The sequence below is a fragment of the Saccopteryx bilineata genome, chromosome 4, assembly GCF_036850765.1.
Source record: "Saccopteryx bilineata isolate mSacBil1 chromosome 4, mSacBil1_pri_phased_curated, whole genome shotgun sequence".
Taxonomy (NCBI): domain Eukaryota; kingdom Metazoa; phylum Chordata; class Mammalia; order Chiroptera; family Emballonuridae; genus Saccopteryx; species Saccopteryx bilineata.
The window spans coordinates 155,533,626-155,555,764 of record NC_089493.1 but is presented as its reverse complement, the minus strand read 5'-3'; the positions used below and the strand labels follow the sequence as shown (position 1 = coordinate 155,555,764).

At 49.7% G+C, this 22,139-nt stretch overlaps 1 protein-coding gene and 1 non-coding gene across 4 annotated transcripts; both read left to right on the top strand.

The window, feature by feature from the left end:
* Positions 1 to 3,674: 3,674 nt before the first annotated feature.
* Positions 3,675 to 3,801, top strand: LOC136336662 (small Cajal body-specific RNA 4). The gene has a single exon (XR_010731497.1). It is a non-coding gene; the product is annotated as a small Cajal body-specific RNA 4 (non-coding RNA).
* A 9,290-nt stretch (positions 3,802 to 13,091) lies between these two features.
* Positions 13,092 to 21,467, top strand: F12 (coagulation factor XII). Of its 3 annotated transcripts, XM_066277013.1 has the most exons (14): positions 13,092 to 13,208; positions 13,544 to 13,601; positions 17,579 to 17,678; positions 17,843 to 17,913; positions 18,197 to 18,307; positions 18,444 to 18,575; positions 18,710 to 18,814; positions 18,967 to 19,132; positions 19,227 to 19,453; positions 19,556 to 19,787; positions 19,975 to 20,111; positions 20,204 to 20,353; positions 20,909 to 21,057; positions 21,149 to 21,467. In XM_066277013.1, exons 1-14 carry the CDS (start codon positions 13,149 to 13,151, stop codon positions 21,314 to 21,316), a joined length of 1,866 nt encoding a protein of 621 aa, XP_066133110.1. In that variant the 5' UTR covers positions 13,092 to 13,148; the 3' UTR covers positions 21,317 to 21,467. The 3 variants fall into 3 exon arrangements, with proteins under 3 accessions (XP_066133110.1, XP_066133109.1, XP_066133111.1); XM_066277012.1 differs by having other exon boundaries at positions 19,227 to 19,787; XM_066277014.1 differs by lacking the exons at positions 17,579 to 17,678; positions 17,843 to 17,913.
* The last annotated feature ends 672 nt before the right edge of the window (positions 21,468 to 22,139 follow it).

Below are 22,139 nucleotides of genomic sequence, written 5' to 3'. Positions count from 1 at the left end.
ATTATTTTTTAGGATAACAAGACAAAATAATAGTGAGGGGGAGTGGTCTCAGGGTATGATATTTGAGCAGATCCAACCACACAAAGATCTGGGGAAACAGTTCCAAGTAGAGGCAACAGCAAGTGCTAGGGCTCCAGCCTAGAGTAAACTTGATGTGTTCATGGAACAGGAAGGCCTGTGTAGCTTCAGGGTTCAAGAGTCTGATATGAGATGAAGGAACAAAGACTAGGTAGATTGTAGAAGGCTTTGTAGGCCATGGCAAGGTGGTTATTTCTTTTTTTTTTAAGTGAAGTGTGAAGCCTTTGAAAGGATGATTTATACTTAAAATGATCACTCTGGCTAGTGGACTTTAAGGGGGCCAAGAATGGAAACAGAGCAATTGGGAAACTACAGAATTCCAGTAGAGAGGATGGTAGCTTGAACCAAGAAGATGGCAGTGGATATGGAGCAGCAACTTTCAACCTTTTTTATCTCATAGCACATAAAATAATGACTAAAATTCTTTTTTTTTCTTCAAATGACTAAAATTCTGTGGCACACCAAAAAACATATATTTTGTCAATCTGACAAAGAAAAAAGAAAGTGTAATTTTGATTCATTCACATCGGATGGCTATTGTGTTGGCTGTTGTCATTTTTATTTTTATTTTATTTATTCATTTTAGAGAGGAGAGAGAGAGAGGAGAGACAGAGAGAGAGAAGGGAGGGAGGAGCTGGAAGCATCAACTCCCATATGTGCCTTGACCAGGCAAGCCCAGGGTTTCGAACCGGCGACCTCAGCATTTCCAGGTCGACGCTTTATCCAGTACACCACCACAGGTCAGGCGGCTGTTGTCATTTTTTAAAATCTGACATCCTAAGGGAAAAGAGGTCAGTGCCCCTGACTAAATAGTCAGGGATTGCATGTTTTAAAAAATTTTGCTGTACATCACTGTATGATTGGAAATCACTGATATGGAGAAAAATACATGAATCTAGGACACATTTGGGAGTAAAGATAAGTAAATTGAAAAAGGGAAACCCATTAGGACAAAGGGCAAGGTACCTTGCCCAGTAAAGGCTATCATGTCCAAGTGAGACCCGAGAGTTAAGTGAGAATGTGCAGGTTTCAGAATTAACTGAAGTAGGGAAGGAAAGAGCCTTCTGGACCAAGGGCCAATGTATATTCAAAGCTCTGTAGAGGAGGGCAGTAAGAGACCATGCATTTGGCCCCTGAGAGCAGAGCACTGGGCTAGAGTTTCAGGCGCACCCTGGATTGGGCCTGGGGGCCAAGAAATGATGCCAGGCCTTGGAGGAGCCGGGATCAAGGAGGATTTTGGAAGCCAGGCAAAGAGTTTGTACTTCATTTTGAAAGTAGAAGGAAGTTGTCAAGAGTGTTTTAAGCCAGGGCACAGTGTGATCAGGTTTGCTTACTGTGGAGGACCTGCTAGGGGTAGGGATCAAGGATCTGGAGAGAGGGGCTTAGGTTGCCGTTATAAACACCTGTTACTTTGGTGTCCAGCATCCGTTCTTTTTAGGAAGAAACCTATGAAATGCAGAGCTAGGCCCTGCTTTCCACTATGGAAATCAAAAGGGAGGCAGGACCCTGGCCACTTGGCTCAGTGGTAGAGCATTGGCCTGGCATGTGGAAGTCCTGGGTTCAATTCCCGGTGAGGGCACACAGGAGAAGCACCTATCTGCTTCTCCACCCTTCCCCCTTTTACTTCTCTCTCTTTCTCTTTCTCTTCCTCTTTCTCTCTCACTCTTCCCCTCCTGCATGCCATGGCTCCAAGCAAGTTGGCCCCAGGTGCTGAGGATGGCTCCATGGTCTCCACCTCAGGTGCTAAAAAAATGGCTTCCATTACAGTGGAGCAATAGCCCCAGATGAGCAGAGCATCATCCCCTAGTGCCCTAGTGGGCTTGCCAGATGGATACTGGTCCGGGCACAGCATGCGGGAGTCTGTCTCTCTGCCTCCCCTTCTCTCATTAAAAAAAAAAAAAAAAAAAAAAAAAGGAAGGAAGGCAAAATTTCCTCTCTAAGTTTTCTCATAGCTGGCATATGTTTCCAATGCTTTCAATTAGGTATTTGTATCCAATGCAAGTGATTAACATAAGACATCAGAGGGTCTGTTTAGGATTCATTATGGAGGCAATGAAAAGGGAGGAGGAAGTGGTCAAGCCAAGCTCTTTCTGGGGAGTGGGGATTCAGCAAGCACCCAGGAGCATCCAGTCAATTCCTTATCTGCCTGTTACCCAGGATTGTCTTCATTATTTGCAGCCAAATATCCTGAGTAAGACAGGAAGGAGGCCTTTTAGGAGGAACCATTAGAGAGAGGAATGGCAGTCCTCTGCTGGGGCAGTGGCCAGGAGGTGCCACAAACAAGTGGCCAGATTGAGGACGATCATGGAGCTGGGATGAACAGGAGTTGGCATTGATAAGGCGTAAAGAGGGGAAGTTGTCACACATAACTCTGAGGTCTGGCTCTTCAACCAATTCTCCACCTATAGCCAAATTGATCTTTTTAAAAGAGGAAGTTGCCAACCACCATTTGAAATACATATTTCTAGGAATTTATCCTACAAACATAATTGCACACAAACAAAACAAAAAAATTAATGTTCAAGGTTATTCCTTGCAGCATTGTTCGAAAAGATGAACTGTACTATCCTCTTTTTTTTTTTTTTTTTTTTTTTTTTTTTTGTATTTTTCTGAAGCTGGAAACGGGGAGAGACAGTCAGACAGACTCCTGCATGCGCCCGACCGGGATCCACCCGGCACGCCCACCAGGGGCCATGCTCTGCCCACCAGGGGGCGATGCTCTGCCCCTCCGGGGGGTTGCTCTGCCGTGACCAGAGCCACTCTAGCGCCTGGGGCAGAGGCCAAGGAGCCATCCCTAGCGCCCTGGCCATCTTTGCTCCAATGGAGCCTTGGCTGCGGGAGGGGAAGAAAGAGACAGAGAGGAAGGAGTGGAGGGTGGAGAAGCAAATGGGCACTTCTCCTATGTGCCCTGGCCGGGAATCGAACCCGAGTCCCCCGCACGCCAGGCCGACGCTCTACCGCTGAGCCAACCGGCCAGGGCCTACTATCCTCTTTTTTTTTTAATTTATTTTTATTTTTTTTTTTTTTGCTGGGTACCAAATTACTTTATTTGAAGGAATGGTACAAAGGTACAAATGAAAGAACATGCCTGACCAGGCAGTGGTGCAGTAGACAGAGCATTGGCCTGGGACACTAAGGACCCAGGTTTGAAACACCGAGGTCATCAGCTGGAGTGCAGGCTCACTGGCTTAAGCACAGGCTTCTTGGGCTTGAGCGTGGGATCATAAACATGACCCCATTGTCACTGGCTTGAGCCCAAGGTTTCTGGCTTGAGCACATGGTTGCTGGCTTGGCTGGAGCTCCCTGTCAAGGCATGTATGAGAAAGCAATCAATGAACAATTAAGGTGCCGCAACTATGAGTTGATGCTTCTCATCTCTCTCCCTTTCTATCTGTCAGTCCTTATCTGTCCCTCTTTCTAACTCGGTTTCTGTAAATAAATAAATAAATAAATAAATAAATACGAAAGGTAAACCCAATGTGCATGTGTTGCTTTGGTTACCAGGGAAGTCACCCCCATGGCTATGGAACCTGGCCTAAGGCTGAGCCCTGATCACTGGCTCCCAAGAGGATGCTTGTAAAAAAAAAAACCGCTCAGCTGGAGTACTAAGAAGGCTGAGTCTGATGAAGCAAGACTCTGCTGATACAATCCTCCTAGAAAAAGGGTTGGAGAGAGCAGCCCTTATTGAAGAATATCACAGGGTGACTGTGCTAACCAACATTTAGAAGAAAGAAGAAAAAAAAAAACAAAACGCTCTACCATGCCAGACTTGGGAGCCTCACCTTGTGAAAACTGGTTATGTGGGTACCAACTTTCATGGATTTTGCCTGCTCATTCAGGTACCGAGTTTCAATGAAATCACACAAAGGGGGTCATTTTTTTTCAGTGGCCAGATTGCACTATTCCAGTAGTAACTGATTCTTATATTTTTCCAAGTGTAACACACACTCCATTGCATTCAGTCTGTTCTCCCAATCATTGGCTCTGGTTTCTTGACATCCTGAAGGAAGATTAGGCCACCTAATTGGTTCTGTAGCTTTGTCAGTTTCTCAGCCTGTCCCCTCTCCTCATGAGACTGGTGAAGAAAATATTTGGTCAAGTTCTTCAAAGCTACATCATCATGGTCAAAGTAGTAAGACATGGACAGGTAGACATAGGCGTAGAGCTCCAGGTTGATTTGGCGGTTGATGGAGGCCCCTGGGTCCTGGTTGTATAGTTCAGCACACCTGAAAGGGGGACACAGTTATCTGGGGGGTTGGCAGGGGCCTCTGGGCTCTGAGGGCCCATGAGGATTGGAGGAAGGCTGGATCTAAGCGGCGCATGGGGATGGGAGATGAGTGCTGGGTCTGTCCAAGCACTGTTGAAGCAAGAAACCACAGCAACTCTCAGCCAAGACTGTCTTGCACTATTCATCCTTAATAGGGACTGACTAGGTAAAATTTGGCTCTTTTTGGCAAAGGAATGCTATATTGCTGTTAAAAAGTGTGCAGATGCTCTTCCTGCACTGATGTAAACTAGTTCCAACTTACATTGCTTTAAAAAATTTTTTTAATTGATTTTAGCCAGAGAGGAAGGGGGAGATAGAGAGAGAGGGAGAGACAGTTATATCGATCCGTTCCTATATGTGCCCTGACCAGGGATCGAACCAGTGACCTCTGTACTTTGGGCTGATGCTCCAACCAATGGAGCCATCTAGCCAGGGCCAACTTACTTAAATAAAATAAAAAAGTGCAGAGGCCCTGGCCGGTTGGCTCAGCGGTGGAGCGTCGGCCTGGCATGCGGGGGACCCGGGTTTGATTCCCGGCCAGGGCACATAGGAGAAGCGCCCATTTGCTTCTCCACACCCCCCCTCCTTCCTCTCTGTCTCTCTCTTCCCCTCCCGCAGCCAAGGCTCCATTGGAGCAAAGATGGCCCGGGTGCTGGGGATGGCTCCTTGGCCTCTGCCTTAGGCGCTAGAGTGGCTCTGGTCGCAGCGGAGTGACGCCCCGGAGGGGCAGAGCATCGCCCCCTGGTGGGCAGAGCGTCGCCCCTGGTGGGTGTGCCGGGTGGATCCCGGTCGGGCGCATGCGGGAGTCTGTCTGACTGTCTCTCCCCATTTCCAGCTTCAGAAAAAGAAAAAGAAAAAAAAAGTGCAGAGCATTGCATAAGGTTTGCTACCATTTTTATGGACAGGGTCAGGATAGACTAGGTTATGCTGCAGTAACAAACAATCTCTAAATTTCAGTAACTTAAAACAAGTTTATGCTCGATGCAGGTTGTTGGGATGGAGAGGCTCTTCTCAGAGTTGTCACTCAGGGACCTAAGGTGATAGGTGCTCCATCTCAATTTGTGCTTCCACAATGGCAGCTGCTTAAAGGAAATGTGAGTCTCCCATGGCCCTTAGCACTTAGAGCCAAAAGTGATGCAAGTCCCTTCTGCTCACATTTCATTGGTCAAGGCTAGCCACGTGGCCACAACTGACTTGAAAGGGGTGTGGGGTACAACTATGGGGAAGATTTGATTCTCCAAAGATGAGTGTAACAATAGATTCCCATCCCATAGGAACTTCTCCAGTGTGACCTTGACATCCTCACATCAAGAAATGGGCTCTAGCCTAACCAGATGGTGGCACAGTGGATAGAGCGTTGGACTGGAATGTGGAAGGACCCAGGTTCGAGACCCCGAGGTCGCCAGCTTGAGCGCAGGCTCATCTGGCTTGAGCAAAAAGCTCACCAGCTTGGACCCAGGGTTGCTGGCTCCAGCAAGGGGTTACTCAGTCTGCTGAAGGCCCGCAGTCAAGGCACATATGAGAAAGCAATCAATGAACAACTAAGAAGTCGCAACGTGCAACGAAAAACTAATGATTGATGCTTCTCATCTGTCTCCATTCCTGTCTGTCCCTGTCTATCCCTCTGACTCTTTCTCTGTCTCTGTAAAAAAAAAAAGTAAATAAAAAAAAATAATAAAAACTGTTTATTAAAAAAAAAAAAAAAAAAAAAAAGGGCTCTAATGTCCCTGTCCTTAGCGATTCTTGTCGTCAGTAGAATATGATGGAAGTGATGAACATGACGTCTGAAGCTAGGGCAGAGAAGGCCATGCAACCTGGTTCTCTGGCAATACTTGCATTCTGGATGCTTCTCTTGGGATGTTCCCTTGGAATCAATGACCATTATGTGAGAAGCCAAAATGGAGTGGAAAGACCATGTGTACATGCTCTGCTCCCAGGGACAGTCCCCCTGCAACACCATGTGTGTGAGTGAGGAAGCCTCCAGGTGACTCCAGCTCTGGCCATTAGATCAGCCCCAGCCATTCAAGTATCCCCAGCTGAGAGCCCTGGTACTGTGGCAGGGAGACAAAGCCACCCCTGCTGTGTCCTGCCTAATTCTGGACCCACAAAATCCATGAGCATAATAAAATATTGATAGTTATGATTTTTTTTTTTTTTGCATTTTTCCGAAGCTGGAAACAGGGAGGCAGTCAGACAGACTCCTGCATGTGCCCAACCGGGATCCACCCAGCATGCCCACCAGGGGGCGATGCTCTGCCCATCTGGGGCGTTGCTCTGTTGCATCCAGAGCCATTCTAGGGCCTGAGGCAGAGGCCACAGAGCCATCCTCAGCGCCGGGGCCATCTTTGCTCCAATGGAGCCTCCGCTGCTAGAGGGGAAGAGAGAGACAGAGAGGAAGGAGAGGGGGAGGGGTGGAGAAGCAGATGGGCGCTTCTCCTGTGTGCCCTGGCCGGGAATCGAACCCGGGACTCCTGCACGCCCTGCCGATACTCTACCGCTGAGCCAACCGGACAGGGCCAAAAATAGTTGTGATTTTATGCCACTAAATTGGAAGTGGGTTTTTTTGTATTGTTTTGTTTTGTTTTTTACACAGAAATAGTTTCCTGGAATAATTACTGTATGCCTGGATGGAGAGTGTTGTTGGTAATAACTGGTGAACAATAGTAACAACTACCACAGATGGCTGTGCTTCCATATTTATGGACTGCCTCTGGAAGGACATATAAGGCCCAGGAACATTGGTTGCTTCTGGGAAGGGGGAATCAGGTGACCAGGGACAAAAGTGAGAGGGAGGGTTTACATCATATACCCTTTTGGACTTCTAATCTTGTATCAGAAGGCTGTATTGCTTACTGTGAAAACAATCAACCTGATCTTTTTTTTTTTTTTTTTTTTTGCATTTTTCTGAAGCTGGAAACAGGGAGAAACAATCAGACAGACTCCCGCATGCGCCCGACCGGGATCCACCCGGCACGCCCACTAGGGGCGATGCTCTGCCCACCAGGGGGCATGCTCTGCCCATCCTGGGCGTCGCCATGTTGCAACCAGAGCCACTCTAGTGCCTGGGGCAGATGCCACAGAGCCATCCCCAGCGCCCGGGCCATCTTTGCTCCAATGGAGCCTTGGCTGTGGGAGGGGAGGAGAGAGACAGAGAGGAAGGTGCGGCGGAGGGGTGGAGAAGCAAATGGGCACTTCTCCTGTGTGCCCTGGCCGGGAATCGAACCCGGGTCCTCCGCACGCTAGGCCGACGCTCTACCGCTGAGCCAACCGGCCAGGGCCCACAATCAACCTGATCTTATCATGCTCCTATTCAGGACCCTCTGGTGGCTTCCTGGGCTGGGCAGCCTCTAAGATGGCCCCAGTGATCCCCCTTCTTGGTATTTCCCCCTGACGTGAGTCCCTTTCCCTGATCGTGGGCTGGACATAATGAATCACTTCTAATGAAAAGAATGTAGCGAAAGGGCTGGATTGTCACCTCCATGATTTGGTTACTAAAAGGGCTGTGGCTTCTGTTTTGACCCCGCTCTTACCTCCCCATCGGCTTGCTCTGAGGGAAGCCAACTGTCATGATGGGGCTGTGCTATGGAGAGGCCTACGTGGCAGGGAACTAAGGTCTCCAACCAACAACCAAGAATGACCAGAGCCCAGTCTTATGAATGACTTTGGAGGTGGATCCTGACCTAGTCAAGAGGACTGAAGCCTCATGAGAAACTGATCCAGAGGCCCCAGTTAAACAGTTCCCAGGTCCTTAACTTACAAAAACTGTGACACAATAAATATTTGGTTCTTTTAGGCTGTTAAATTTGGGAACAGGCCTGACCAGGCGGTGGCGCAGTGGATAGAGCATCGGACTGGGATGCAGAGGACCCAGGTTCAAGACCCCGAGGTCGCCAGCTTGAGCGCAGGCTCATCTGGTTAGAGCAAAAAGCCCACCAGCTTAAACCCAAGGTCGCTGGCTCCAGCAAGGGGTCACTCGGTCTGCTGAAGGCCCGCAGTCAAGGCACATATGAGAAAGCAATCAATGAACAACTAAGGTGTCGCAGTGTGCAACGAAAAACTAATGATTGATGCTTCTCATCTCTCTTCGTTCCTGTCTGTCTGTCCCTGTCTATCCCTCTCTATGACTCACTCTCTGTCTCTGTAAAAAAATAAACAAATAAATAAATAAAATTTAATAAAGGCTGGATGGGCCATAAAAAAAAAATTGGGAACAGTTTGTTATCTCTTATTAGCAGTAAAATACACTTTCTTTTACACTTAAAATTAAAACCCAAGCTCCTCCCCATGGCCTAATAAGGCCCAAATTGATATCAGCCCAGGTACCTCTCTCCAACCTTTTTTTTTTTTTTTTTTTTTTTAAGAGAGAAGAGATAGAGACAGGGGTTCAGGAAGAGCAGGAAGCATCAAATCTAGTTGTTTATGTATGTGCCAAGTTTTCGAACTGGTGACCTTAGCTTTCCAGGCTGACACTTTATCCACTGCGCCACCACAGGTCAGGCAGCTCTCTCCTACGTTCTCTCACACTCCTCTCCCTCTTGTCACACTGTGAGAAGCTCAGCCACTCGCTGACCTTTCTGCATCTACCTGGAGCTGCACTGTCCAATACAGTAGCCACTAGCCACATGTAGCTATTTAAATTCAAATTAATTAAAATGAAATTTAAAAAAAATTCAGTTCCTCAGTCTCACCAGCCCCATTTCAAGTGCTCAATAGCCACATGTGACTAGTGGCTACCAGAGTGGACAACACAGACAGAAGATTTCCATCATCACAAAGAGTTTGGTCAGACAGCATTGGTGTGGAGGAAGAGTGGCTTCCGTTTGCGTAAAGGTACCATGGTGACAGACTAAATGAGAAAAAAAGTGGCGTAATCAATGGAGGATGGACGGTGGGCACCTTCTTATTTCCTAATCTTGTCTTTCAACAGGAAGTTCTGCCACCTTTTTTTTTTTTTTTTACAGAGACAGAGAGAGAGTCAGAGTGAGGGAGGGATAGACAAACAGGAACGGAGAGATGAGAAGCATCAATCATCAGTTTTTTGTTGTGACACCTTAGTTGTTCATTGATTGCTTTCTCATATGTGCCTTGACCGCAGGCCTTCAGCAGACTGAATAACCCCTTGCTCAAGCCAGTGACCTGGGGTCCAAGCTGGTGAGCTTTTGCTCAAACCAGATGAGCCCGCACTCAAGCTGGCGACCTCGGGGTCTCGAACCTTGGTCCTCCGCATCACAGTCCGAGGCTCTATCCATTGCGCCACCACCTGGTCAGGCCAGTTCTGCCACCTTTTGCAAACTATGCCCCAAGGCTCTCATAGAGAGAACTGGGGTTTGTGTGTGTGTATATGTGCCCAGACACTGCGAGCAGGAACTGAATTCATGGTTTCCCACTTTTCATCCCACACCCCAGCTATAGAAGACAGGCAGGAAGATGGTGCCTTTCTGCTCCGGTCCAAAGCAATTGATGGAAGAGACCCAGATATGCAGGGAGGACTGAGGAAAATGTATAAAAATTGCTAAGAAAGGGGAGTGTGTTCACCTGGGAAAGTTTCTTTGTAAACTTCTATAGATTGAGCCCCATCTGTATGCCAGGCTCTACCCTTTCACATGCATCCACATTCAAACATCTCAATAGCTCTGCCAGTGTGAATGCCCACCCCTCCTAGAGAGGTGTGGCAATCAAGGTTCAGAGAGGCTGGGATCATGCTGCAGGTCAGTGGTGAAGATGGGATTTGAAGATTTCCTGACTCAAGTTTTTATTGCTGTTTCTTACCTCCAGTTCCTCCTTCTAAGGTCATTATTTTCCTATTTTTAATTTTTTTGCGACAGAGAGAGGGGCAGACAGACAGACAGGAAGGGAGAGAGATGAGAAGCATCAATTCTTTGTTACAGCACCTTAGTAGCTCATTGATTGCTTTCTCATATGTGCCTTGACCTGGGGGCTCTAGCAGAGCGAGTGGCCCCTTGCTCAAGCCAGCGACCTTGGGCTCAAGCCAGCATCCATGGGGTCATGCCTATGATCCCATGCTCAAGCCAGTGACCCCATGCTCAAGCTGGCAAGCCCATGCTCAAGCAAGCAACCTCAGGGCTTCAAACCTGGGTTCTCAGCATCCCAGGCCAAAGCTCTATCCACTGCGTCCCCACCTGGTCAGGCTAAGATGCTTTCACTTTAATAAACTTGTCAAAGGCTACTTTTGCTTTAATCACGGTCTTAACAACTATCACTTTCTGTTATATTTGAAAACAATTGTTGAAAATGTGCCCCGGCCCTGGCCGGTTGGCTCAGTGGTAGAGCGTCGGCCTGGCGTGCAGGAGTCCCGGGTTCGATTCCCAGCCAGGGCACACAGGAGAAGCGCCCATCTGCTTCTCCACAACCCCTCTCCTTCCTCTCTGTCTCTCTCTTCCCCTCCCGCAGCCAAGGCTCCATTGGAGCAAAGTTTGCCCGGGCGCTGGGGATGGCTCTGTGGCCTCTGCCTCAGGCGCTAGAATGGCTCTGGTTGGTTGCAGCAGAGCGACGCCCCAAGATGGGCAGAGCATCACCCCCTGGTGGGCATGCTGGGTGGATCCGGTTGGGAGCATGCAGGAGTCTGTCTGACTGCCTCCCCGTTTCCAACTTCGGAAAAATAAAAATAAATAAATAAATAAATAAATAATAGAAAATGTGCCCCTACTTCTCCTGCCCTCCATTTGCTGGGTTTCTGTTTCAGGAAGTCTCCCAGCGGCCCCTCTTCCAACAGAACTAAGAAATTGCTACGTTCTGTCTTCACTTCATTTCTCACAGGTATTTTGTATCAGTCAGGACTCCTTTAAAAATTAACAGACCTGGCCCTGGCCGGTTGGCTCAGCGGTAGAGCGTCGGCCTGGCGTGCGGGGGACCCGGGTTCGATTCCCGGCCAGGGCACATAGGAGAAGCGCCCATTTGCTTCTCTACCCCCACCCCCTCCTTCCTCTCTGTCTCTCTCTTCCCCTCCCGCAGCCAAGGCTCCATTGGAGCAAAGATGGCCCGGGCGCTGGGGATGGCTCCTTGGCCTCTGCCCCAGGCACTAGAGTGGCTCTGGTCACAGCAGAGCGACGCCCCAGAGGGGCAGAGCATCGCCCCCTGGTGGGCAGAGCGTCGCCCCTGGTGGGCATGCCGGGTGGATCCCGGTCGGGCGCATGCGGGAGTCTGTCTGACTGTCTCTCCTCGTTTCCAGCTTCAGAAAAATACAAAAAAAAAAAAAAAAAAAAAAATTAACAGACCTCTGGCAGGTTTACTCAGTGGATAGAGTGTCTGTCCGGTGTGCAGAAGTCCCAGGTTCAATTCCCTGTCCACACACACATGAGAAGCGACCATCTGCTTCTCTTCCCCTCCCTCTCCCCTTCTCTCTCTCTTCTCATAGTTGTTGCTTCTTTTTTTTTTTTCCCCCCAGAGACAGAGAGAGTCAGAGAGAGGGATAGATAAGAACAGACAGACAGGAAGGGAGAGAGATGAGAAGCATCAATCATTAGTTTTTCATTGCAACTCCTTAGTTGTTCATTGATTGTTTTCTCATATATGCCTTGACCGTGGGGCTACAGCAGACCAAGTAACCCCTTGCTCAAGCCAGCGACCTTGGGTCCAAGCTGGTGAGCTTTGCTCAAACCAGATGAGCCTGCGCTCAAGCTGGAGACCTCGGGGTCTCGAACCTGGGTCCTTCACATCCCAGTTCGACACTCTATCCACTGCGCCACTACCTGGTCAGACTAGTTGTTGCTTCTTGTATGTACCTTCACCAGGCAAGCCCAAGGTTTATGAACTGGCGACCTCAGTGTTCCAGATTAATGCTTTATCCACTGCGCCACCACAAGCCATGCTGTGGTCAGTAGAATTTTAAGATGGCCCCAAGCTTCCCACTCCTGTTGTATGCTTACCTTCTCCCAGTTATTCAGTCCAACACTAATCTAGATGCTTCTATGGAAGAATGCTGCAAATGTAATTAAGGTCCCAAATCAGTTGACTTTCAGATAGGGAGGTTACTGTATACTTGGTGAGCCTGACCTAATCAGATGAACACTTAAAAAGGACAGTGTTCTTCCTGGTAAAGGAGAGTCAATGCAAGAAAGAGAGTCAACATCAGGGAGAATCTGCTGCTGGCTTGGAAGATGGAGAAGGCCATATGGCCAGACATTCAGGCAGTTTCTAGGAGTGAAGGGTGGGGCCTGGCTGACAGCTGAAAAGAAACAGTAACCTCAGTCTTACAATTACAAGGAACGGAATTCTACCAACAATCTGAATAGCTTGGAAGTGGATTTTTCCCCAGAGCCTCCAGAGAACTCAATCTTGGTCTCACTTTTGTGACACCTTGAGCACAAAAACAAGTCACATAGTGCCAGACTTTCAACCTATGAATCTGTCAACTAATAAATGGATATTGTTTTAACTTGTAACATTTGTGGTTTATTTTAGTCAGCAATAGAAAACAAATACACTTCCCAATGGATTCTAAGATCCTTATAGCAAGGAGCCTCTCTTGGGTCTCCTTAATCTCCTCATCCCCGGTGGGATGCAGAACACAAGAAGTCCCTCTTCCTGCTTCCAGTCCCATTATCTGGGAAAGAGAGGGGAACCCAGCTCCTCATTATTCTATCCTGAACCCCCAACTGCCAACTCCCTGCCCTTGGGGGCCTACCAAGGAATTTGCTCTGCTCAGCTTTCTACAAACAGCTTGTGCCCCACCAGGCCCATGAGGGCAGCTCGACCAATCTCCACTTCGCAGGCCTCAGAGACCTTTGGCCAACTCTATTGATCTGGACTCCTGGGCAGGTGGGTGGACTAATGAACAGACGCCATGAGGGCTCTGCTGTTCCTGGGGTCCCTGCTGGTGAGCTTGCTGGAGTCAGCACTTTCGGTGAGGACTGGGAGAATCAGGAGGATAATGCTGGGATGGCCCTGTGGGTCCCTATCACAACCTTGGCCTCTGCCTATGACCTATTAGTCCAAGTGAGGGGAAGGCCTGTGTGGAAAGGTGAGGTCAGCCCAGAAGGCCCAGGTGGAAGGAGAGAGACACCAGAGCCTATGGATATGAGGGAATGGCCTGCATTTCTGGAGAAGGAGAGGGGAGGAAGGAGGAGGGGTCTGGGTCTTGTGAGGAAATACCTGCATTTCTGGGCTCTGAGAAGAAGCCGGGGACTAGTTTGGGATCAGGTGTAGGCAAATTCCCTGGCCTCTTCCCTCTTTCTGCAGACTCCACCTCAGAAAGACCCCAAGGTGCATAAGCACACGGCAGATGAACACACAGTGGGTAAGTAGCCCAGCTCTGCCTCCTAAGATACACTTGAGTGGAAATGAGTATGGTTGGGAGTGTGCCAATGGTCAATCTCAGGCCCATGAAGCAGGGGCAGGATCCTGGGCACAATTGTCACTCTCATCCCCAGAGTCATCTGGCTGGCATAAAAATCCAAGTGCCTTCTGGGTGCCAAGTCTCTGCCGATGGGCGCTGTGTGCTCCTTAGGTCAGGGCTTGGGCTATACCTGAGTGCCCAGTCTAGTCCCCATCAGTTTTCTTTAGATTCCCCAGCCTTCCCCATTCTTTTCTTTTCCTCGATACATTTCATAGGCATCACTCATGCCACACAGAGGCCAGAGTTTTTTTGTTTTTTTTTTAATTTTTATTTATTTATTCATTTTAGAGAGGAGAGGGAGAGACAGAAGAGAGAAAGAGAGAGAGGAGAGACAGAGAGAGAGAGAAGGGGGGAGGAGCTGGAAGCATCAACTCCCATATGTGCCTTGACCAGGCAAGCCCAGGGTTTTGAACCGGCGACCTCAGCATTTCCAGGTCGACGCTTTATCCACTGCGCCACCACAGGTCAGGCGAGGCCAGAGTTTTTGATAGACAAGGAAGGATCAAGAGCAGGGCACTGGGGCCTCTGAGCAAGTGACTTGACCTTTCCAAACTTCAATTTCCCCATCAGTAAAACCTGGCTGGTTTTAGTAAATACCTTAAGGTTGTTGGGAAGGAGAAATGAGTCATAAACCCATGTTAAAGCACTCAGCTCACTGTCAGATGCAAGGTCAATACTTAAGATATATTAGCTTTTCTAATTAAGCTCCCCTTTAGGTGGGGATGTCTGCCATCACCATCTTCCTCAAATCCTACCATATCTCCCCATTGCCTTCATTCTGCCAGGCACTAAATATTTACCTAGAGTTGTGAACTGATAGTCCCTGCCCTGGTGAGCCTGGCCTGGTCGGGTCAGGCCCAGGCCCTTAGCCTGGCACTGAGGCCCACCCAGTACATCCAATCCTGACTGCCTCAGCCTCCTCTCCTCATCACTCCACACCCAGCCAAACTGATCTCCACCCTCCTGCCTGGTCCAACCTAGGTGCCCTGCCCTTGCCTAATCACCTACTTAGGATGCTTCTCCTTTCTATCTATCCCATTTGCCTCTTTAAAGTCCATCTTGGCCCTAGCTGTCTGCATGCGGATGTACTGAGTACAATTCCTGGTCAGAGCACACATGAGAAGTGACCATCTGCTTCTCTTTCCCTCCCTTTCCCCCTTCTTTCCCTCTTCCCCTTTCACAGCCAATGGCTTGATAGGTTTGAGCATCAGCCCCAGGCACTGAAAATAGATTGGTTAGTCTGAGCATCGGCCCTAGATAGGGGATGCTGGGTGGATCCCTGTCGAGTGCATGCCAGAGTCTATCTATTGCTCCTCCTCTCACTTAAAAACAACAACAACAGCCTGACCTGTGGTGGCGCAGTGGATAAAGCGTTGACCTAGAACACTGAGGTCACCAGTTCAAAACCCTGGGCTTGCCCGGTCAAGGCATATATGGGAGTTGATGCTTCCTGCTCCTCCCCCCTTTCTCTCTCTCATTCTAACTCTCTCCCCTCTCTAAAAATAATGAATAAATAAAAATTAAAAACAACAACAACAACAAAAAGTTCATCTCAACTTTGCCCAGGTAGCACAGTGGGTTAGACTGTTGTTACACCAAGGTTGTAGATTCCATCCCGTTAGGGAGCATACAAGAATCAACCAGTGAATGCACAAATAAGTGCGACAACAAATCAATGTTTTATTCTCTCTCCACCCTTTCCTCTCCCTTTAAAATAAGTACAATTTTTTAAATAAGCCCATCCCAGATCCCTCTCTCTTCCTTTACTGTCTTATTCCTGGTTTGGCCTTCTGCAAGTACCACTGTGTCTTTAATAACAAAATAGCAGCTAATCTTATTGAGCAGGGCTATGTGCCAGACTTTGTGCTGTGTTTCACAGGCACTATCTCTCTCTCTCTTTGTAAAAGAGTCAGAGAGAGGAACAGATAGGGACAGAGAGACAGGAAAGGAGAGAGATGAGAAGCATCAATTCTTTGTTGTGGCACCTTAGTTGTTCATTGATTGCTTTCTCATATGTGCCTTGACTGAGGGGCTGCAGCGGAGCAAGTGACCCCTTGCTCAAACCAGCGACCTTGGACTCAAGCCAGCGACCATGGGGTCATGTTTATGATCCCATTCTCAAGCCAACGACCCCACGCTCAAGCTGGTGAGCCCGCGCTCAAGCCAGACCTTGAGGTTTCAAACCTGGGTCCTCTGTGTCCTAGTCTGACGCTCTATCCACTGCGCCACTGCCTGGTCAGGCCAGGCACTGTCTCATCTAAGCTTCACAATGTCCCTCTGAAATAGACAGTTAGTTCTTGTTATTTGTATTAGTTACTATGAACATGACTTAACAAATACTGAACCATTGCTCCTAGAGGAAATATAGAGTTGGGTTCCTGTGAGCTGCTGGTCACAAATTTTTTCATCAGCTATCAATATATAATATAACCTTGTTTCATGTGTGATTCTGTTTAAATACACCTTGCTCAATATATATTGTTGATTCATTAACATTGAACTCACAGCCAATGGCACTGTAACTCATGCCTGGACAAAACTTATCTAAGATACATGTATTCTCCATAAGGCACATCACAGTCCACTTGTACACTGGAACACAGCACTTCACCACTATGGGGGCCATTTTCAACAGCAAAAGGACAAAATGTGGAAAATGTGGCACTAACTAGACTGTGTAAAGGACACTTGTTTACAGCAAAAGAGCTGAAACAGGAAGCAGTTTCACCAGTGTGACCTCAGCTGGGAATGTGTACTCTCGGGGACTCAGATTTTTCACCTCCTTGTGCATGTCTGTGAATGACTATGAAAGTCCCTTGAAAATTGACTTGAGGTTTACAAATAAATTTTAGCAAAAAGGGAGATCTGAAAATATAGAATCTGCCTGACCTGTGGTGGCGCAGTGGATAAAGCGCTGACCTGGAAATGCTGAGGTCGCCAGTTCGAAACCCTGGGCTTGCCTGGTCAAGGCACATATGGGAGTTGATGCTTCCAGCTCCTCCCCCTTCTCTCTCTTGGCCTCTCCTCTCTCTCCCTCTCTGTCTCTCTCTCTCTCCTCTCTAAAAATGAATAAATTAAAAAAAATTAGAAAAAAAAATAGAATCTGTGAATGTTGAGACTTGACTGTACTATTTAAAAAAATGTATAATAGCAATTTATTAATGTAAAAACTTTAGAAATTACAAAAATGCAAGAGGAAAATTCTAACCTTCAAAAACCACTCTTGAAAATTTTGAGAATGACCTTCCAATTTATTATTTATGTATATATATGCAAATGTATTTATACAAAAATAGAACCATACCAACATGCTGTTTATAACTTGCTGTTCTTTATTTAAAATTATGAACACCTTTCTGTACCAATATATCTACATCATCATTTAAAATATTTTTTATTGTGGTAAAATACACATAACATAAAATTTACTATTTTACTCATTTTACCTTAATCATTTTAAGTGTACAAAGTACATTCATATTGTGTAACCATCACTGTCACCCATCTCCAGAACTCTTCATCTTACAAAACTAAAAATCTTTGACTGTATTATTATTATCGTCATTTTACTGATAAAAAACTAAGGCTCAGAGTAGTTAAGTGACTTCAACATACAACAAGTATTTATGAAGTGCCTACTTTGTGGCAAGCACTCTTCTAAAGTGGGAGGCTGCAAACTTGTTCACGGTCACACAGCTAGTAGATGCTAAAGTCAGCATCCACTCCAGTTGTCTGATTCCAGGACTTAACTTTTTAACCAGGATGCTTGAAGGCACAGTGATCTTTTTGAGGATCTGTTTTTTCCAACTAGACCCTGAGGGTGGTGCCTGGGAGACTGGGCACAGAGAATGTCATTAGAGAATGTGTTATCCCTGCAGTTCTCACTGTAACAGGGGAGCCCTGCCACTTCCCTTTCCAGTACCACGGGCAGTTGTACCACAAATGCACCCGCAGGGGCCAACATGGCCTCCGGCCCTGGTAAGATGACTCAGAAGGGTTTGGAGCAGGGGCCTGGGAAGATGGACCCTGCCAACCTTCTTCCTTGGGTAGAGGGGGGTTCTTCCTGCTTGGAGAGGTGGTTGTGATAGGAAAGAGTGGGCCAGCCCTCTGGTCAGAGCAGGGTGCCTTCTCTCTTTCCCCAGGTGTGCTACTACCCCTAACTTTGAGCAGAACCAACGATGGGCGTACTGCCTGGAGCCCAAGAAAGTTCAAGGTGCCACACACAGCCTCTGGGGTGGCCCAAAGCCCTCTCCTCTCCCCTAGTTACTCTCCAGAGTCTCATAAAACCCTACATACCTGGGATTCTGGGCCCACCCAGCTCCTTCCCTTCCTCCAGAGGGAGAAGTTCTGGTAGGGGGTGGCCCCATTTTGCATGAGAGTAAACTAAGGCCTGGAAACAAGGTCAAAGCCATGGCAAGCAGGTTCAGGTATGGCCTTGGCTCCCATCTGTCTGACTCAGGCTCCCCACTCTCCCTTCCACTGTGCCCATCTCTCAGACCACTGTGGCAAACATAACCCCTGCCAGAGGGGAGGTACCTGTGTGAATGTACCAAGTGGCCCACACTGCATCTGTCCAAAACATTTCACTGGGAAGCACTGCCAGAGAGGTAAGGAGATGTTGGGGTTGGGGTGGGGTGGGGAGGCTGGGGAACAGGAGCAGCCTCCACCTACTGAAAAGGTCACAGGACCCTCAGCGACCTAGCTGCAGCCTCTCCTAAGACCATTCTCCATCTTGATCCCCAGAGAAGTGCTATGAGAGTCAGCTTCTCCAGTTCTTCCATGAGAATGAAACATGGTATAGACTTGAGCCAGCAGGTGTGGCCAAGTGCCAGTGCCAGGGTCCCCAAGCCCACTGCAAGCTGCTGGCCAGCCAGGGTGAGTGAATTTGTTGGGAACTAGCGGGGAAGAGGGCCAAAGGTCAAAGATCGGGACAAGGCCAGGTGGTGTGTCTATGAAAGGGGGAGAACTCTTCTGGGCCCAGAGGTGATTCAGTTCTCTCTTTCTTCCAGTCTGCCGCAACAATCCATGTCAACACGGAGGCCGCTGCCTAGAAGCAGAGGGCCATCACCTGTGCGGCTGTCCCGAGGGCTACACAGGACGCACCTGCGATGTGGGTGAGTCCTAGTCTAGCTGGAGGCAGCAGCCCCGCCCCCTCCCCCTCTAGGGGAGGGCTAGCAGAGAACTGTGAGAGAGAAAGTGGCTGGGGGGGGGGGGGCGGAAGACCGTACCATCACCCAGAGCTGCAGGGAGCCTACTCTCTCCCCAGACATTGAGGCCAGCTGCTACAACGAACGTGGGTTCAGCTACCGAGGCACGGCTGGGACCACGCTCTCTGGCGCAACGTGTCAGCCGTGGTCCTCAGAGGCCACTTACCAGAACCTGACTGCAGAGCAGGCAGTGAACAGGGGACTTGGCGACCATGCCTTCTGCCGGTGTGCCTGGTGGGGCTGGGCAGGGCGTCCTCCTCCCCTCCAGGGTCCTCTGGGGCTCCTCAAGCTCGAACAGTGCCTTCTCCTGTGGTTACAGGAACCCGGACAATGACACCCGCCCGTGGTGTTTCGTGTGGAACAGCGACCGGCTGAGTTGGGAATATTGCCGTCTAGCACAGTGCCAAGCCCCGACCCTGGCAGCTCCCAGCTCCTGGCCGCTACCTTGGACTGCCGCTGGGCGCCAGGAGCTCCCCTCGCCCACGCTTTCAGCATTACGGAAGCCTCTGACCAGGGCCCAGCCTCCGCCTCAATCCCCGACCGCAGGTAGTTGGGAAGGGGCAAAAAGACTAAGCAGAGAGGGCGAGGGGCAAGCTACATATCAGCCACTCGTGGGTTTCCCTATCCTCAGCCAGGACTCCTCCACAGATTTGCACATGATGCACGGACAGTGGACTCCCTTGCTCTGGACCCATCTGGAGGGCTGCGGACAACGGCTCCGGAAACGGCTGTCCTCACTGAGTCGCGTCGTCGGGGGATTGGTGGCGCTTCCTGGCGCGCATCCCTACATCGCCGCGCTGTACTGGGGCCACAATTTCTGCGCTGGCAGTCTCATCGCCTCCTGCTGGGTGCTGACCGCAGCTCACTGTCTGCAGAACCGGCCAGTACTATCTGCCCAGCGCCAGTTGGGGACTCGGCTCTTTTCCTCTGTGCCCTGTGCTTCCCCTTTCCCCTCCAGAGCTCCCCAGAAGGAAGCTGAAACCTAGCAAGGGACTCGGGAGCAGAGGGCTTCTCCAGGCCACGGTGGTCCGCTCTGAGCGCGCATCCTCTACCCATCCTACCCACAGGCCGGCGCCGGAGGAGCTGACTGTGGTGCTGGGCCAGGACCGCCATAACCAGAGCTGTGCTCAGTGCCAGACGCTGGTAGTGCGCAACTACTTCCTGCACGAGGCCTTCTCACCCATCACCTACCAGCACGACCTGGGTGCGTGGGTGCGCTCTGTGGGGCTCAGGGGAATTGTGAGGGGGGCTCAGAGGCCGTCACACCGGCCTCACGCTCCTCCCCGCCTGGGTTAGCACTGCTGCGCCTGCAGGAGACCACGGACGGCAGCTGCGCGCGCCTGTCGCCTTCGGTTCGGCCGGTTTGCCTGCCGAGCAGCGCCGCCCACCCCACTGAACCCGAAGCCGCGCTCTGCGAGGTAGCCGGCTGGGGCCACCAATTCGAAGGTAGGCAGAAACGTTGGGGGGCAGGAGGGAGACCTCTGGCCACCGGGGTGGGCAAGAAGAGCCCGCAGCTTCGGTATCACCAGGGAAAGGAGGCGCTACCTGGTGCTGGTGGGTTGTGAGGACGTGCAGGGCCCTTGTCTCTGCAGCCGTCCATCCCAGAGCCTGGGTTCACTGTTTGGGAACGCCCAAACACTCGAGAGGTACGGGGAAAATCACACTTTCTCTTGGTTCACACTAGGCGCTGAGCTGCAAGGCTAACTAGGACACTAGCCCTGCGCTCGATCAGAGTGCGTAGTTACGGTTCCAAGAAGCTGGCTGGGAAGGGGTGTGACATTCCAAAGGAGCTCTTCTCCGCCCGGCTCATTCACGTCCCTCTCGTTTGGGGCCTCAGTTTTCTGGTCTATGAAATGGGGTTACCTTCAGTTCCCTCCCTCACAGGCTTGTTGCGAGTGAGGCAGGTGATCAGTGGGTTTGGGAAAGCCCGGCGCAGCCAAGTGCACCACAGGCGGAGAGCAGAGTCGGAAGGGGTGTGAGGAAAATGTTCTCGGTTCGCAGGAGCGGAGGAATATTCCAGCTTTCTGCAGGAGGCTCAGGTGCCACTCATCCCTCAGGAGCGCTGCTCCGCCCCCGACCTGCACGGCACCGCCTTCGCACCGGGCATGCTCTGCGCTGGTTTCCCGGAGGGCGGCACAGACGCATGCCAGGTTAGCACCTGGGCCCGCTTCCCGCCATATCCCCACCCTGTCAAGTCTAGACTCTAGGCCGAGGGCACTGAGCCGTTTGTCCTGGACCCAGGGTGACTCCGGAGGTCCGCTGGTGTGTGAGAATGAGGGCGCAGAGCGCCAGCTCATCCTGCGAGGCATCGTCAGCTGGGGCTCAGGTTGTGGCGACCGCAACAAGCCAGGTGTGTACACCGACGTAACCTACTACCTGACTTGGATCCGGGAACACACCGATTCCTGACTGCCCAGAAACTCGTCTTTTCCTCCTTGGCGATTCTGGAATGGAAGGGTGGCTTGACAGGATCCTGGACAGCAAGGATTGTGTTCCAGGGTCGCCATCCCGGCGCCAGGCATGGCGTAAACACTCAATAAAGTTCTTTTGGGAATGTTTGAAAGGCACAGCTCTTTGAGGGTCCCTCTGGGAAATCCCAAGACAGTAAACCCGTGCACAGCCCTCAGAGAACAGGATCTATTGAGATCTTACACAAGATTTAGATTCATGTCCAGCTGATGTTTACTGAGCCAAATGTACTGAGCCCGGTGCAAAGTGACTCCACATATTAATCCTCTTATGAAACATTAATATTTTAAGTTTATGGAGACGTTCTCAATTTCGACTGTACATCAGAATCACCTGGAGAGCTTTTTGAGCCTATGCCCAAGATCCACTTCCAATCAATTAAATCAGCACATATCTCCAGGGATGAGGTGTAGGCACTAGAATGTTTTAAAAACTCTCCAGGTGATTACATGTGCAGCCGGGGTTGAGAACCATGGTTAGAAATATTTAACTTTAAAACAATGGTGTGAAACCTGACCAGTGGTGGCACAGTGGATAAAACATTGACCTGGGACACTGAGGTCCCAGGTTCAAAACCCCAAGGTCACTGACTTGAGCACAGGTTCACCAGTTTGAGTGTGGGATCATGATGATCCCATGGTCTCAGGCTTGAGCCCAAGGTCACTCGCTGAGCAAAGGGTCACTGGCTTGGCTGGTGCCCCCCACCCCATCAAAGCACATATAAGAAGCAATCAATGAAACAACTAAAGTGACTCAACTATGA

Coding starts and splice junctions, on each gene's coding strand:
- F12 (XM_066277012.1), top strand. CDS start 13,149: ATGAGGGCTCTGCTGTTCCTGGGGTCCCTGCTGGTGAGCTTGCTGGAG. Junction 17,914..18,196: donor GGAGCCCAAGAAAGTTCAAG/GTGCCACACACA, acceptor CCCATCTCTCAG/ACCACTGTGGCAAACATAAC. Junction 19,788..19,974: donor GCTCACTGTCTGCAGAACCG/GCCAGTACTATC, acceptor TCCTACCCACAG/GCCGGCGCCGGAGGAGCTGA.